The sequence below is a fragment of the Rhinolophus sinicus genome, linkage group LG09, assembly GCF_036562045.2.
Source record: "Rhinolophus sinicus isolate RSC01 linkage group LG09, ASM3656204v1, whole genome shotgun sequence".
Taxonomy (NCBI): Eukaryota; Metazoa; Chordata; class Mammalia; order Chiroptera; family Rhinolophidae; genus Rhinolophus; species Rhinolophus sinicus.
Window position 1 is genome coordinate 94,858,850 of NC_133758.1, and position 18,670 is coordinate 94,877,519.

An 18,670-nucleotide genomic window follows, 5' to 3' on the forward strand; every position below is an offset into this window, starting at 1 on the left:
ATGAAAGGCAAATAAAATGAGCTTTGAAGTCAAATTCTGTATATCATATACTCACAGCTCAGAAAAGGCGAGGAGAACTGACACCTTCTTAATATAACGTGGATGACTGACAGTTGTGACATCCAATTACAACTTTTATTTGGGACATTGAGAGCTGTGCTTCCCCTTTAATAAGTAATTTCTCCAAAGAGCAAAAAAGTAAGAATTTTACAAGACGCTATATACTTCCATTTCCTTTCCTTACTTGAACTTGCATAATTTATCTTTTTGGATGAAATAACCTAGGTCTTTCAGCACCATGCTGTAGGAAAACTATCAGCAGTCTACAGATCCCAACATTTACCAAAAGAGAATGGCTTTCATTTGGCAAATAGCTAAGAAGCACCCATAAGCACACACACCTGTAATGAAAGGTTTCCAGGAATTTCCTGAGACACACCCAAAATATCATATTCCATAAGTTCTTTAGGAGTTGTAATATAGTGACAAAAATGAGCCCTGACATATTTCAAAATGGAAGTTTCGATTAGTGACTATTAAGATTTTAATGACTGCTGTCAAGTAACAATAGAAAACAAGTGTTATCTTATTTTCCACAAACAAGGTCTTTGCAGAATAGTATTCTTTTTCTTTAAAAGTGGGTTTTTTTTTCAGTATCCACCTATCTCAGGTTGCCTCAGAAGTTAAGATGCAAAACTGTAAATTAATACAGAAGTTTTCATAGGAAGGAAAGTTAAATGCAAAAATGACTACACTCCTCTACACCTAATTACTAAATAGACAAAGACTATGCTGGCTAAGATCCATTGTGTTTCATAAGATTACCTGCATAAATGAGCTATGTTGTCACACGTCTATGACATTAGAATATTGTAGGTACACGATTCACACAATGGTTGCAAGGAACCCCCGCCCCCAACTACCCAGAGAGATGGAAGACGACAGAAGGGAGAGAGGAAGCACCTGGAACTGTTTCAATGTTTGTATGAGTTTCAGATGTAACCACAGGCCAGATTACACAAATCAAGGGTGATCAGGGTTCTTTACAATTCCATTTTCCAAATGACAATATTCAGAAGGTAAAATAACCATACGCAAAGCAACTTGGGCCCTTGGGCTTCTGGGGTGTGTGAAAGCGCTGGGGAAGGGGAGGTTTCTTTTCCGGATAACATGCTCAGGTCCTTCGACTCCTAGAACCTAACTAGCTTCCTTTTCCTTAAAGCCTCCTGCAAAGGCTCAGGATGCCATCTAGAAATGCAAGCGGTTCACGTCAATCCAAGGTTTTACATACTACAACTCCAAGAAGTTTAACTTCAAGTTTAAAGCCCTCATCAACACGTATGTGGACCTTTGTATCCCCTGCTACCCACCCCTCCAGGCTCACCGCATGTTCCATCCCATTACTCGGTGCTAAAAACAAGATAAAAATTAGTAAAATAACATACCCCTCCTTTTCATCTTCTTAGCCCCTCACTACAGCTCCCCTAGTCCTTATCACATTGCCTCTATCGCCTTCATTTCCCCAACTCATCAGTCCATTTTCCTAACAAGATAAGGCATGTGTTGGCCTAAACATCAGCATTTAGCACTCTTAAATCCGTTTCCACCATTAAAAGGCTTGGATTAAATCCTGCTCCTCGGTCCACCTTCAAATATAACGTAGTAAACAGCAATGTATTTCATATGAAATGCTCAGTTAATGTTTGTGTATGAATAGATAGAATGAATGGGGCCCACGAAACTGGCTATGCAAGTAAAATTGATAATCCAAGTGCACGAGGTGGGGACGAGAGCGCGCAAGAGCGCAGGCGCGCGCACGAGGGGCGGGAGCGAGAATGAGAGAACAGGAGAGTAAGAATAAGCGAAAGAATGAGAAGGTGAGAAAAAAAGTAAGAGTATGAGGGGGGAGCAAGCGAGGGGGGAGAGAGAGAGAAGAGACAGAAAAGAGACGAGCAGGGACAGGGAGACTGAGAGTTTCTCTTCTCATTAGGCCCCACAGGGGCTGCAGTTAGAACTAATGTCCCTTGTCCCAACACGTGCGCTCTTTTGTCCAGCTTCACCGTGAGCCGGGCTTTTCCCCACCACGTCTCCTGCCTGGGCACGGAAAGGGCTCTGCGGGGCAGCCCAGCCTCCTGCCCATCTGTTAAAGGGCCAGAGCTGCCCATCCCTGAAGTACTGGCGGGAATGGAGCCCAGGCTCCAGCGACAGAGCGGGTGAAGTCGGCCCCCAGTCCGCCGAGAGAAGGCGCCCGCGCGAGAGCAGCAACCGGGGCAGGTGTCGCGGGCCGCCCCAGGCGGGCAGGACGGAGGGCGGGGAGCTGGAGGCCGGGATCGCGGGGCGCGCCAGAAGCCGCATTACCTCTCCAGGGCCTGCAGGGTGTAGCTGATGAGCGGCCTGTCCAGGATGGGGCAGAACTGTTTCGGGGTGGGGACGCCCATCCTCTCCCCGCTCCCCCCCGCCGGCAAAACGGCAGCCACAGCCGGCACGCAGCGCTGGAGCTCGGCCTCTGCCCCGGCTCGGCTGAGCAAGGCGGCCGAGGCCTCCTGGTCCGCGCCGCACAAGCGGCGCAAGCGAGGCCCCGGCTCTGCGGGCCCGGAGCAGCCAGGCGGCCCGGGCTCCATGGCGGCGGGCGGGGCGGCGGGCCCCTCCAGCTCCGGATCAAAGCGCCCTGCGGCTGCTCCGGCACCCGGGGTCGCGAGGCGGAGGGAGGAGGAGGGCAGGGGTGCAGAGCGCTCAAACTGCGCCCACCCAAGCGGAGCGGACCAGTCCGTTGCGGGTCCCCAGGGAACTATACGGCTTCCGATCTTTCCTCTTGGCGCGTCTGCGGCCTCTGCACACAGCCCAGCGCCCCCGGGAGGTTCTGTTTCCCAGCTCTTCGCATCTCCGCTGGCAGGCCCAGCAGGCGCTGCAGGTGGAAGTGTCAGCCTTCATATATCTAAGGGTCTCGTTAAACTTAGAAGCTGTGAGTAGGCGGTAGAGGTCAGGACATCCTGCCATCCCTCTCCCCTTGAAGAGGTTTGCAAAAGATTTGAATTCAAGTCACACGATGAGACAGAGAAATGGGCACCTCGATTATCTTCCATTAAACTCAGGAGGCTTCGGGTTCCACCTCGGGTAAAGAATGGTGGATGGGCAAATGTTACCATGAACCATCAATAAACCACACTCCCGAGGTTCCCAAATTTGTCTGCAATTTGAAAACCACCTGGGGAGCTCCAAACGTTCTGAGCCTGTGTCCCAGTGTCAGAGATTGGTGCTCTATTGGTCTGGTGTGTGGCCTGGGGTTCCGGATGTTTTTTTAAGGATCCCCAGGTGATTCTAATGAGCAGGTACATTTTGAAACCACAGAGCCATAGCAATAATACTAATAATTGCCAAACAATCGCACATTATCTCATTTAGTCTCTGGGAGAACCCAATTATTACTGTTTCCCTTTTACAGAGGGAAGCAGGGTTATAATGTCTAAGTAACTTGGTTAAGATTGCACACCTCCTCGCAGAGTTGCCTTAAGACCCTTGTACGGAAGTATAGAATTGAAGAATTCCAGGCCTGAAGCATGTCTGGCCCTTATTTAATACTTTCCTTGCTGACAATATTTACCAGAAAAAGGTAGTGAAGTATGTAGAGTGTCAGAGCATATTGTATTACTTCCTTGGAAAGTAAACTCCATGAGAGCAGGGATCTTAGTGGTTTTTTTTGTTTGTTTTGTGTGTGTTTTTTGGTGTGGGGTGTGTACCCAGCTCTGAGTATATAACAGAAGCTTAATAAATATTTATTGAATGAACTGCTGATTGAATCAATTAATGTTAATTGAAGTATGTGTAATAATTTGCTAATTCATATTTATTAATTTTCACCCATCAATACTTAATATAAAGTTTATAACACGAATCTTTAAAGTACTGAAAACATCAGGTTGTAATATTCCAATTCAGTATTTTTACCCATTTTTCTCAGTTTAGATTAAAGCATACAAAATTAAAATACAAATTTTCTGCTTCTGTATTTTTATTTGAACTTATTATTGCAAGCACTCTCAGTTTCACTTGTGTTGCTGTTATTATAGTTGACAATTAGCTACACTCTAGCTGAAGATTGTTAGATCACTGACTCTTAACTCAAAAGTAGTCATCAGCAAGTATAACCAGTAAACCATTTAATCTCAGATTTACTAATCTCATCTTCAAATAATATTATCTGGAAACAAGATAACCTGGGTGTCTGGAGATGAGAAGCAGTCATAAGAGTATGATTTGACTGAGAATTGTTTGATGACAGGATCCCTCTTTCTTTGATTTTAAATCCCCAGTTTCTGGTGCACAGAAGTTCCAAAGGGATGTTTACTGATCAGAAAAATGTAACGTAATTTTATGAGCATTCGAGAGTAAATAAATTAACAAAATACAACTTTTATTAACTGAAAAAAAAAAAAGTAGGCATCATAATACACTTGAATTTGTAGCACCACTACCACACCTGTGTCTGGCCTATACTATGCATTCGATTAATATCTATTGACTAACCAGATGTATAAATGAATAAGTGAGTCTATCTAGAGGGGCAGAAAGGCAAATCAATTAATTCTTTATTAATATTTATTTTAAACCTCCCTTTTTAAATTTAAAGTGGAGTTAAAGTTAGTGTTCATTTTTTTAGTCTTGAGAAAAAAAGCCTAGTAATTGAGGTCTTATTATATTAATTGCTATATACTCATCATATGTCATTAAACCTTGAGTTTTTTTAGCCAGAATCTTATTCTGTTGATTTATTTTTCTTCTTAGAACAAATATATTAATTTTGCTGTGTTCACTTGAATCTTTAGATGTTATATACTATATATTAACAATGTTTAACAGATAGACGTGTATAGAAAAAATGGGGACAGACTGTTCATTTGTATATCACAGTATGAGAAGCAACATTTTTTTCTGTGTCTTTTTCTATAGATATAATTAGTTCCTAATTGTGCATACTTTGGGTAAAAGATGTAGTTTCCATGTTACTTTATACCAAATTATAGCAGCCACATTGTTGCAGAGATGATAGCCATGAGACTATCTTCTCTGCAACAGGTATTTGAAAACACATTGTCATGCGGGGTCTCTGGTCCTGCTCCCCGCATAAGAACGCAGGATATGGTGATGCCAAAAAGGAACTGTCGTGCGCGAGACCCTGCTCGCTGCGCCATTTGTCAGGCGGGGCAGCCTGCGGGGTCTCTGCTCCCACTCCCCACACAAGAACGCAGGATATGGTGAGGCCAAAAAGGAACACCCACGGAGCCATAGGTAGGGGAGTCACACCACCATGGTCTCACTGGAGGCTGGGCCCACCGGACGCGCGACCTGCCGTCTGCCCCTTCGCCAACCAACCACCGACGACTCTCCTCCACTCTCCTCGACTCTGTTCCTCTGCTCTCTTCCGCTCTCCTCGACTCTCGGCAATCCTCGGCAGTCCTCGGCAGTCCTAGGCTCTCCTCCGTAGCCGCAGCAGTTATACCAGCAGCCAGTCGGCTAACCGGCCACAGCCAACGGCCATCCACCACCCGAACCAGCACCTTTCCACGTGAGGCCGAGAGCCAATAAACTACTTTCTGGGGCTCTGTCCCACAGGAACACCAAGGGAGCCATGGATGGGGAGTTCATACCACTCTAGTCTCGCTGGCAGCTGGGTTGGAGATACAGGAAGAGGCTCAACATGACATGATCCGCCAGCTGCTACTCTCCCAACCAACCAACCAACCAACCAACCAACCAACCAACCAACCAACCAACGTAGTCATAGCAGTTGTATCAGTGGCTAATGGCTAACCGGTAACAGCTGATGGCCACCCAGCTACAGTGGATGGCCATCTGATTATAGCTGATGGCCATCTAATAACCAAACCAGCACCTTTCCACGTGAGGCCGAGAGCCTGGAAACTGTTCTCTGGGACTCTGTCCCCACACACATACTGTGAGGAGGAGACTACAATGGCTGGGCACCGTTCATCCTGGAGCTGCTGCAGTAGGAAGATCCTGGAACTACTAACATGAGCCAGCAACAAAAAAAAAAAGGTAAGAATTCTTTCCAAGTTAGACTCTCGAATCTCTACCTACAGAGTTTGGTGGAAGCAGAGTGGTACAGACTGCTAAGAGTCCTTTTATTCTTCTTTACTAAATTTAGATTAGCAGGAGAAAATATTTGTGAAACTGTTTTCTTGTACTTTGCAACACTTGGTTACTTGGTATGAGTACTTACGGGTTTGTTAATTCTATTTTTCTCTATCTCTGCCTGATGTTGCTCCTTTCATCTTGTTATATGTACTAAGAGCTTGGCGTTTATGACCAGTGAGAATATTTTCTCTCTGGCCTCTACCATCCAGATGGTGCACTTGCTGGGGTGCACTTTGCTCTCTGTCCAGCGGTGCCAAGTTCTCAAGGGAGTTTTCTGTGTCTATCCATTTCCTCCCAGAGATGGTAAAAACAGGACCTCTCATTCGTGTTTTCCATCAGTCAGAGAATGCATATGTCTGCTGGGTAGTTGAGTGCGCTATAGATGCGAGCCTAGGGAATCAGAAATGGGAGAACACCTGGTTCCCTGTGCTTTGGAATGGCTGTTTCTAATTCTGGGTGTTATCTTTATCTTGTGAGGGTTACAGCTTTTTGAACTCTCCTTTGGGGATGTCTCTTGCATTTATCCATTCTTATTGATTTGAGTCACTATTAAGCTTCCACTCATTGAGGCCAGACAATGGAGACTGTGAATTAGAAAAACTTTTAAATTGAAAAGACAGAAAAAAATTTTAGAGAGCTCTCATAGTATTACAGCTAGTCTTTAAGGTAACCTTACTAGATGGAAGGACAAAAATTAGAAAGAAAATCAAAGTCCACTCTCAGCCCTCCCTATTTGTCTTTAGACATTTACAGATAGTATTTTTTAAAAAGCATATTGGAAATACAGTTGTCCTACACTTGAGGAAATAACAGGAAAGGAAAAAAATGGCAAATATTACTAAAGAAAACCTAAAAATGTCATGTCCTAAGAACTTGACTTGGTAACTGTCAGGTTGGAAGCTCCAATGTGTGGCCAGAAAGCAGTATGAGTTCAACTCCATTTACGGCTGGGTCCTACCAAAATGCTGCCAGACCTCAAGAAATTATAGCCTAAAATTACAATGGCAATTATGAGAAACATCTCAATTAGATGAGATCATTTAAAAGTGCACTTAAAAGCAAGGGCTTCTGAATCAAATATACAGAGTAAGATACCTATATTTATTTGGTATGCAAGAGCCTCTGTAAGGCTTCAAAAAACATTCTAAAATAGCTTTATTGAAAGATTTGTTGCAAAAGGTTAATGAAAAATTAAAGAGATAAAAGGGACCTAAAATAAAAGACTATAAGGTTGACGTTACCCCTCACAGACATTTGATTGTCCTCCAATATCGTCTACTTCCCAGTCTACTCGTAAGGACCATAATTAGAGAATTTCTTAAACCCTGGGAAGATCCTCAAAAGTTCTTTTTGTTTGTTTGTTTCTTTTTTTGTAAATGGATTACCTCCTGAACCCAGGGAGAAAGGGAAATAAAATTTCACATTGTCCCTTCCTTTCCAGACCAATTGGTTATGGATTTCTTCCTTTCCCAGGGGTAGTGATTGCCTGTGTCCTAAGGTTTTGTCTTGGCTTTTTGACCACCTGGGACATGCAGGCTGTCAGAGGGAATGACTCTGGAAGTTAATAACCTTTGCACCCTTTTAAGTCCATTTGAGTCTTTGATATTATTTAATACTGCCAGAAATATTTATTGGCTGAAACTTGACAAGGTATTTGAAAGGACTTAATAACTCTATGATCAAAAATTTGGCCAAATTGGGACCTAAATTCAGAACTTGATAGGAATTTGAGATGGGAAAGGGGGCCTCCTCCTATGATGTCACTTAAAGCAGATTCTTTGGGAAATTGAGGGCAATTGTTCTTGTCTTACATATCTTTCCAAAACCAGAAATTCAGTCCAGAAGCAGTTCAAAGTTCACCTATCTTTACCGTCCCCAATTCCTAAGACTGAAGAAAAAAAAAATTAGGAAAGGAGGGATTTTTTGAAAGTACAAACTGTTCTGGTTCCAAGGTTGCCTTGTTAAGGACAAATACAAATCTTAATTGTCTTCACAAATATTAATAAGAAAAAAGTTTTGGCCATCTGAGCAGATAAATTTATTACCCGTCTCATGGCTAAAATTTTTAAACAAAGGGTAGGAGGTCTCTGTTTGCATCCATCTGTATGTTCATGTGTATTGTGTGGTATTTTCTTCCTCCACATGGTATTGCTAATTTGTAAAAGAGCTCCATTTAATTAGTTTAAACAAGCACTTATATATTTTTTTTAAAAAGAATCTCAAAAATGCAGTAGAAACTAACCAAATGCTTTTTAAGTTCACGTAATCTGGAGAAATATTTGGCATTAAGCTAATTAAGTTTGTTGGTTTAATTAAAACACATGTCTTTAGAATTTTTATCATTAAGTATAATAATACTTTTATTCTGCCTGGGCTTATTAGTCAAATGAATTCATATTATCTCTGTTGCAAAATTTGTCAGCAAGACAAATAACTCAGTATGATGAAATTTTCATAAGTAATCTAAACATAATTGTTAAAAGCATGTGAATTAAATAGATGTAAACAAAATAAAAATTTTTGTAGGTGAACTCTTTCACAATAATTATATTTTATGTGTATTTAAAAATGGTCTCCTAAATCTCTTTGGTAACTTGAAACTTTAAAGTTTTGCTAAATTAAATTAAATGATGGCAATTCATTGAATATTCAGATAATTTCCAAATAAGATAAAATAATGAAATGTTAATCACTTAACATAGGTTTATCTACTTGTGTCTTCCTATTACTGTTGGCTTCTTATTACAGTGAAACTAAACAAGTCTATTAGTAAAAAAACCTTGTGCCTCACTGAAATACTGTATTACGAAAAAGCATATTTCTAGAAATTATAGAATGTATTTATACATTTATCAATCTAAAGAACACTGGTGTAACAGACAATTCATAATCACTTACTTTTTAGTTTTCACTACAAATTAAGGTTTCTAAGGGTTAAAAAATTCCAGTTAATATGGGAGGAAGTAATACACGTTTTCAGTAATAGAAGGTATGAGTATAAGGTATGAAATCCATTTTGAGGGAATTAAAAGAAAATGGTTTGCCCTGAAATAAGTTGGTTATTTCTGAATGGGTAAGAGAATAAGAGTTAAACTGAAAGGAATAAGAAAAGTTGTAGGTTTGTGAAAAGAAACCTGAGAAGAAAATCTTATGTATGATCAAGCTGGGTAAGATTGAATGTATTTGTTAGAAGGGTGTTTTTTTTAAATAAACTTTAATACCAATAGTGTATTAAACTTAATATTCTTTCATCTGCTAAAAGAACAAAGTTTCTTGTACTATCAGTCTGCTCCTGATAAGATACTGTAATTTTTTCTGCTGAGAAAGCAAAGATTCTGTGTTTTATCAAAGTAATTTTCTGTGTTTCATGGCATCTTAATCACATGTTTGATTACTTAAGAAACCCGAATTTTCTCAATAGTAAGAGCTAACCTTCTGTATTTAAAATGCCCTCACTTACTTTCATGCAGAGACAGCAGCAACAAAAACCTGTGGCTATGTTACCTGATAGTATAAAAGGACAGCAATAATTAAGTTAAAGCCTGGGAAATAGGGAGAGTAGTCTCTCTCCAGGTGGGTCCAGTGTAATTGCAAGGCTCCTTAGAAGAGGGAGGTCAGAGTTAGAGAAGGCAATGTGAGGATGGAAGCCTTCTAGTTTGATACAGGCCTAGGAGCCAAGGAATTTAGGAAGCTGCTAGAAACTGACTAAGGCAAGGAACCAGACTTTCTCCTAGAAATTCCAGAAGAACATAGCCCTGCCAGCCCATTTTCAATCTTCTGACATCCAAAACAATAAGATGATAGACTTGCACAGTTTTAAGCCACTAAATTTATGGTAATCTGTTACAGCAATAGGAAACTAATACAGCTTCCTGTTCAGGAAGAGCTTCAAATTTTCATGTTGACTGTAATCTCCAGATGAAGTTATACATTGGTAGAAATACACTGATGTGATTGATGAAAGAAAACACTGTTCATTCAACTTTACTTAAGTCCCATAACTAGATGCTTAGAGCACTATAATTTTTTAGTAAACCGTTTAATTATCTTCTGAATAACTAAACATATTCCATTGTACCGTGAATGTTTTAAGAATGGATTCATTAAATACAGAGGATGCCAAAAAAAATGTATACACATTTTAAGAAAGGGAGAAAACTGTATTAAAATTGTAATGCTCAATATATACCAATAACAAAAGATGAATACAAATCACATTTGACTTCTGCAATTATAAGAGGTGCTCAAAGTGGTTACCATCAGTGTAATTTTAATACAGTATTTCCCTTTCTTAAAATGTGTATACATTTTTTTGGCACTCTCTGTATATACCCCAATTTTATAACCTCACTTTGGCATGTCTTTACTTTCTAATGCATATAGCAGTGCCCATTAAATGGAAGAAAGGCTTAAACTCCCTTTTCTGTTTGTTTGTTTGTTTGTTTCTATATGTCAGTGTACCCTAGAAGATTTATCTTGGGGATTTTTTATTATTATTATTATTATTATTATTAGAGAATTTTAGATCAGTTGGGTTCATTTTTCTACTGTTAATTTAAGTATAATTACCACTGTCAGTCATCGCCCTCATCCCTAACCACACTTATTGTTTTAAAAGCATTTCTAGAGGTTAGTTAGGATGTTGCTCACAAATGTTAATAAAGAGCTTAATGGTTTATCCTTTAACTCTGTTGAAACTTGAGTCAAAGACAATACTGTTTTACCATGGGCCAGCCCACCGTTTCTATCCGCCTATCAATTCTAATCCCTCTTTAGCCATTGTGTATCTTACATACATGGTACAGTCTACTAACCTCTGATCTTTAACTCACTTTTATACATAAGAAAGGTGACACTCCAATTTGAGGTCTCTCTGTGGATAATTCAAACTAATCAGCACATGACAAGATTATCTTTCATTTTCTTAATATTTCCTGCCAAATTAATTATCTGCTGTCTCAATTGTCCACTTTGCGTCTCCTGTATAACTACAAAGGGAAGCAATGGTGACTATTTAGCCTTAGGATTGAATGGTCAATTTGACATCATTAATGCTATCACAGTTTTAAATTTTCATAAGAACCACTTGGGTACAATTGTTTATATATAGTATTTCTTATGTGTATTTTCACAATATTACTATTTATCTATTATATAACATGTTAGAAACCATGTTGCTAGCACCTGACAGAAATTTTGATTCAGTAGATCTGGATTAGGCCCAGAAATCTGCATTTTTAATAGGCTTCCTTAGATAATTCTAATGTCGGTGTTTTCTAAGGATGGAAACACAAGGGGAAAATGTTTAAATGCTAGGAGAAATAAAAAAAGATGGTAGAGAAATGGAGAACGGAATTATCTCCCTGGTATTTCTAAATACACATCATCTCTGCAAGCCACCATGTCCTCGACCACAGCTTAAGCACAGTTGAAATTGTTGCTTTGAACTCTGCTCTGAGCAGGGAACTAAAGGGTGCAATCCCATTGAGGGGTACCACAGAACTCCAGAAACTAAAAGAAGGGAATTACCTCTATGCATAAGGGATGTGGAGAGATGAATCTCTGAAATAATTGTTTAGAAAACAAATAGCCATCTAGAATTGGTGGTGGGCAGTCTTCATAAGCTGTGGAAGGAAAGAACATACAAATTATCAAAGAACAACAATAGCTAGAAAAGGAAGATTTGACATTCCTACAAGGAAAGATATTGGCAGCAGCTATTCCTATGCATTTCAACTGCACCTCATCACTAAAACAAGATTTAAAGAAGGAATAAAACTAAGCTTTAAGAAGAAAATGCTCTCAGAGAATCCAAAGTCATATCTGTTTTCTGAGGAATAAGAGAAGAAGAATGTGGCCATTTGAACATAACATTATGACCACAATCACTACCGCTACCACCCAGCCACACAGAGTAAATATAGGAGGTGAGCGGTCCACTAGAGTCTGAATGAGGTCATCGTTGCCGTATAATGCCTTACCCAGGAGGGTACCAAGTCTTGATCATAAGCATATCTAAATAGACCACGGTGGGTAGGGGTACAGAGAAACGAAGGTAGTATGGATGAAGGGAGAAAAGACTGAGACACTGGTAATGCAGTCTCTTCAGTGATAGCCAAAGGATATGAGGATATCAGCACGCTTTTAATTTTTTGTAAGTGCTTTATTGCTCTTTAGCATGGGGCACTTACTGGGCTAGCCAAAATTAAACCAGGAGGATAGGGGAGGAGGAGGAAGAGGGGGAAGAAGAGGAGGAGAAGAAACAGAGTTTCAGCAGATGCTGTATAATCTGTTTAGGAGAAAAATAAACTAAACTGGTCTGGACAAGAAGCACTTAATGGTGACAGAAAGACAATGTTTCATGTAGAAGTAAATTGTGGCAGATTGCAAAGAGGAAGAAATGAGGTCACTGTGTTGTTTATGCTGTATGTGAACAGAAGTAAGTTAAATAGAAATTAAGTACTTCCATTTGTGACCATGGCTACCACTGATGGGCTTACGACATAAATGAAAGGATGAATAAATGAAGGAATGTTAAATGTGCCAATGAATATAAACCTAAATACACGAAGACCAATTTACACTTTGCCTTCAGAAAAATTAGAATGCTTAAAACTACCCCCAGAAAAGTTGTTTTGATTTAAGTTCTCACTGACCCTCCTCACCCCAACTTCATATTTCTTCTACCTCTCATCTTTTATTCCTTGAAAGAACGCAAGACCTTGACAAAAGATTAAAAAGTAAAAGAAAAAAAAAAAAAAAACTTCCGCTTTTATCAAATATTTCCTTAGCAATTATTCTCTCTTAACTTTATAAAAATCTGTGATCTTTAACTGCTGTAGAATAATAACAAGAATATGCAGAAAACTAACCAACACTGGTCCTGGGCAGATTTTCAGATCTCATTATGTTTGTCTTTGGTCTTCTGGACTGTTGCCTTCCTGGCCCTTTTTTCTTTCTCTCTACTATGTCCTGAATTGGGTGTCTATCAACTCTACTGCCAGGAGTTCATCTGTGGCTTTTTCCTGTGACATTGGCTCCTGACTGGAATTCCGTATCTCTTTGGCATTGGTAGAATAGAACCCCTGTTTGACTGTCTATGCTTGAGTCACCAGAGGGCTGATCTCTGATTAACTGGCTGGATAACTTCTCTGAAAGGACTATAATCACATGAAAACAGATGTTACCGCTTGATTGGCTTTAAGTGTCAGTCCTGTGAATTCTGATTTCTGGGTCTCCCTGGGATGTTCTATAATCTGACCTTGACTCACTTCCCATGCTCACCAAATGGTGCTGCTAAGATCTGGGACTGTTCGAGTTATGATACTAAGGTCCTCCTGCCCCTACTAAACCTGGCTCTCGAAGTAGAAAATCCAACCATCTCATTTATGCTGGGGAATAACAACCAATAATAGTCATTTGAGATATTTTCATTTTAGTAAATATCAGAATCTTAATCTAAAGACATAACATTCTAACCCTAGAAATTCCCAAGGCCTAAAAATTATAGCAATAAGTTAAGAAATATACCTTACACATGAGACCAATGAGAGTCTAACTTTTAAAACAATCCACTTACTATTCTCTATTTTTGAATGGATAGCCAAAGATAAATGTGTTATGACATGGCTAAATCAGATTAAGGTGTGGAGAACAAGAACTGTATTGTTTCACAATTTTTTTCCGTTGTCTATTGCTGTATAACAAACCATTCTAAAACTTAATGTCTTCAAATAACACCATTTTATTGCTCACAATTCTGTGGGTCAGGAATTTGGGAACGGCTGAATGAAGCAGCTCATCTCTCTTCCATTTGGGGTAAGTGGGGTAATTCAACTGGAGCTGGAGAAGGATCCAGGATGGACTCATTCATAGGTCTGGGGCCTTGGTGCTGGGTATTGGCTGGGACATCTCAGTTCTCCTCTACATGATCTTTCTCCACCAGGATAGCGTGGTCGTTATATAGTGGGTGGGTTGTAAGAGAGCAAAATAGATTATATCAGGCCTCTAAAATTCTATGTCGAGAACTGGCACGGTATTACTTCTGTCTCCTTATATTGGTCAAAAGAAGTCACAAGCCTGGCCCAAATTCAAGAGGAGGGGATATGGCTCCACACTGTGATGCAAGGACTGGCACGTGATACAAGGAATGGCATTCAGGGAATGGAAGAATTATTATATTAATGGCCATCTTTGCCATTTATTATATTAATGGCCATCTTTGACCATCTTCCACAGGCCATTTTGGAAATTCACATGTCTTTATGTAAGAGCAACACCATCTACTCAAAAGATACAGACTCCATACATCCCTGGCCATCACAGCTCAGAGGATTCAAAGGGTTATTCCCTGGTCTTCCTCCCAAGAGAGGAAGAGGTCAAAGAAAGGCATGGTGATCTGTATGGCCCTATTTGCTCTTTGAAGTCCATTGTTTCTACAAGCTATTCACTAAGCTATCAATAACTGTCCAAAACCCTCTTCTTTACCATCATAAAAGCCAAAATTAGGGCTGAAATATTAGCCAAGTGAGTAAATACCTAAGAAATTGTTTCTGTTACTGAAAACCTTACTGTTGTATATCCTAGGTGTTAGACCAACAACTGATTTCCAAGATGTGACAAACTTTTGGTCTCACTTGTAAGTGAAACCCTGCTCAGAACCATACTGTTTGGGCTAGCACTTTGTTAGAGAGAGAAATGGTGGTGGTGAGAGGTCTTTATTATTTGTATTTATTTTATTTTGTATTGCAATCATAAGTGTTAAATTTAACTTTAATCAAAGTTAAAACTATTTTGCATGATGGTCTTAATTTTAAATTTGATAAAACTGAAAGTATGGGAAAATATTTGTAACAACAGAGATGACATGCACAGTCCCTTTGAAAGTCTAGGAACAATTTGGAAAGAGTCTATTACTCCCAAACTGAAAATTGTAAGCTCTGAGTATTACAATTTGTTATGGCCATTTATTCTAAAAAAGAGCCACCTCTACAAAATTATAAGGGCTTTTTTCCTCTTTTTTTTTTTCCACCTGCAGTTACAGACTCAGCCAGCCAGGGATTTCTTAACATTAAATCTACACTATCTTGGAAAGGGAACCAAAGGGTCCAATATGTACTAGAGATGCACAAACTTGTTTCAACCGAATGACTACTTGGTTATCAGTTTTTGATAAACAACCTCCTGGTGGTAACACTAGGGGAGAAATCATGTATTTTACCTAACTTCTTTCATACGGTCATGGGGTCCTGTTTCAACTACCTTGTTTGTCTGAATTAGACCTCTCTTTTGAAATCATGTGTACCAGCCACACTTGCACTGTGAATTGCTTCTTCATATCTTGGGAGTGGAGCTCGATTGAATCCTATCTTGTGGGAGCCTTCCCTTTAGTTCCAGATCCTATGAAGAGCATCAGTAAATGTGTCAGACCCGAACACAGTGGAAGAAACTGTCAACAGATGGAGGAAATCAGATGGAGCTGGGGAGGGAGGGTGACTTTGACTTTTGACATTGTCTAGTATATTCCAGCTTCTGATTCCACTGTGAGTGGAACTAACAGCAACTAAAGCAAAAGCAGCTTTGCCCTGAGAAGCTGCAGCTTTGGGAGGGAAAACGCAGGTCCAGGTACTTCTTGGCACATAACCTGGATTGGTAGTTCTCAGTCAGAATCAGGCTACACATCAAAGTCGTCTGTGGGTTATTACAGGTGCAAATGCTGCGTCCGAATCTGAGGTGAGCACTTGGAAGTGGTTATTCTGCTGAGCACTTCTGTTGGTAGTCACTGTACTGTTAGGTTTGTGCAAAAGTAATTGCGGTTTTTGCAATTAATTTTACCTTTCTAAACCACAATTACTTTTGCACTCACCTAATACATTATATACAAAGGTGAAAAATCAGGCTATTTTAACAACTTGTAATTGATCAGGGTGAATAGAGGGCTTTATTGTGTAACGTTGCGCACTGAATCAAGGAATAGGCCCACTTTTACTCTGTGATGACATAGAGTAGTTGAATCCACACAGAATTATGTCCTGATACCAATAATTCTTTCAGGGCCACAACTGCTTTTGTGAGACAAAGGTTGTCATTGCTCCTTTTTTACGGATGTGGAACCCGATTAGTGGCTTGCCGAAGGAAGTGATGGGCTGTGATGCCAGGTCTGTATAATATTGGCCTCTAAGGAGAGGAGAGTGTTTCCAGTTTGTTTTCAGTACTCCTCATAGTGAGGTTCAGCTCTTTCATGCTGACCAATCTTGACAAAATATTACAATCAACTATTCTTCAGTGAACAGTGAGCAATCTATCCCTACAGCAAACTTTCCTGGATAAAATGAGATGAGCTAAGTCAAGAAGGTGTTGAAAACTATAATATGAATTATAGTTTATATAATAGAAATTAAGATTTCTTTTTATCGTGAGTGTTGGCTCTTACATCATCATCCTCTAGTATAGATTAATTTTTTCTCCACGTATTGCTGCTTCATTTTGTTACCTGAATTCAACATTTTCTATCACTTCAAAATTTTCGTTTCAAAACTTTCTGACCTAAGCCACCACAATTCTTCTTGAATAGAAGTGTAATATAAATAAATAAATTGAAATTGAGCCCTCTATTCATGATGAAATATTCCCAGAAATTGGTCTTTGTTGTTCGACTTTGAAAAAGCTTGTTAAATGTCTCAAATATGTTCAATTGGTTTTTCAAAGAACCTTAGTGTAACACGGAGACCTCTTACAAAAATCACATTTTTATTTCCTCAATAATTGGTTCTAGCTTAATATTCAGAGACCATATTACAAAATTCTTGAAAAACCATGCTCAGAAAATGTTATGTAAACTTTGCCTCTTTAAGTTGAGTATTGCAATGGTACAGACAAAACTTTCATGTATTATTCCATTGTTTGTTAACTAATTTTAGAAGTATGGCAGTTTAGTGTTAGGTTTGGGATTAAAAAAATAATAACTGCATATGCCTAAATTACATATTTTAGGTTCTTCAAAGGAAGGATGAATTAAATTTTGTTTACTTTTTTCTGGTAAAAACTATTCATTGAGCTAACATCTAAAAAAATTAATTTTCAACATTACCATAAATTGGAAGTGGAAAATGTTTTTCTGTGAAGGAAGAATTTGTGAAAATTGTTAAAAAGTAATTTAACTGGTGCTCAAGTAAAAAGTTTTTGTGGGAGGGAAAGTGATCTCTTCTTCATGAATGGAAACTAGATGTTTTCATAAAAGTGGTGTAGTTATTACAACAGCACAAATTATAGTAATAGCCAGTTGGGAATTGAATGAAATGTCACTAAGTTTCAAAGGCTCCCCTTTTAATTGAGTTTTGTGTGACTGTCACTTGAATGAAATCAAATCTAAGAATTTCTCCTTTTTGTACTACGGGGCAGACATTCATTCGAAATGTTTCTGCTTATAATCAGTAACATTCAAACTTTTTGATTACCAGTTTGTCAAAAAACTGAAAAGTGCACCCCAGAAACAAACTGGTAGAAGGTAGTATGAAAAACTTGCTTCTCTCTAGTGTTTGATAGAGACACTTATGACTGCAGTCCCAAAAGCAGATTTTTTTTTTCAGATTGCTGATTATTCACCTGTAGAGCTTAACAGACACCCAGAACTCAATGCAAGTACCCCCTCCACTGTACCACCCACTCCCATTGACTGTTCCCCTATTCATACTTGTTTAGATTTCATGGTGTATTATAACAGTGATCTCCAAAAAAAGGTATGCACTTTCAAGAGTATGCAACATAATCCATTAGTGTACAGAGAGTAAATGTTAAAGCGTCTATTTATATTTGCTTTCCTTTTTCATCTTTCTAAAATTTAATTTCTTGGGAGTTTTGTCATGTATTAACATTAGTATAGTATCATATGTATACTGTTTTAAAATATTGTATGTTGCTGGTGCATACTCAAAAATTTTTTAGTGTTAAAGCTCCATGTCCAGCAAAGCTTAGAACCAATGTTCTACAGTTCTCTATTCATTTTAACACTTAAGTAACGACTGACTCTTCCTGGGCACCTACTATCTTTATGATCTTAGGTGAGTTCTGAAATTCTTCTGTGTGCAAAATAGAGCCAGTAATGATACATTACAGAGGATGTAGTGATGTGTGCATCATTTTTGTGAGAAGAGTTTTTTAAGAGAGAGAATGCTATTCAGAAGTCTGTGAATCCCTGGAGAGCAGGCAATAGCTCACTTTGGCAGACTCGGGACTTTTCACAGTGGCTGGCAAACAGAGTATGTTCGAGAAGTGTATGAATGCTCCTCGGTCCCCGGCGCTTCAGGAGCCGTGAGTTTTGCTGCAGACATGGCCAAGTCCAAGAACCACACCATGCACAGCCAGTCCCGAAAATGGCACAGAAACAGCATCAAGAAACCCAATCATAAAGAAATGAATCTCTTACAGGGGTGGACCCCAAGTTCCTGAGGAACGTGCTCTTTGCCAAGAAGCACAACGAGCAAGGCCTGAAGAAGAGGCAGGTGGAGGACACTAGGGC

General features: G+C 39.3%; 1 protein-coding gene across 2 annotated transcripts in view; it reads right to left on the reverse strand.

The window, feature by feature from the left end:
* The window catches only part of CRPPA (CDP-L-ribitol pyrophosphorylase A), a 215,473-nt gene extending 212,596 nt beyond the window's left edge, over positions 1-2,877 (reverse strand). Inside the window, exon 1 of one of the 2 annotated variants that reach the window (XM_019727133.2) lies at positions 2,359-2,877. In XM_019727133.2, coding sequence (XP_019582692.2) covers positions 2,359-2,621 — 263 coding nt within the window. In that variant the 5' untranslated portion in view covers positions 2,622-2,877. The remainder of the gene's footprint in view (positions 1-2,358) is intronic. The other variant, XM_074340804.1, reaches the window with a different exon arrangement.
* Positions 2,878-18,670: the final 15,793 nt, after the last annotated feature.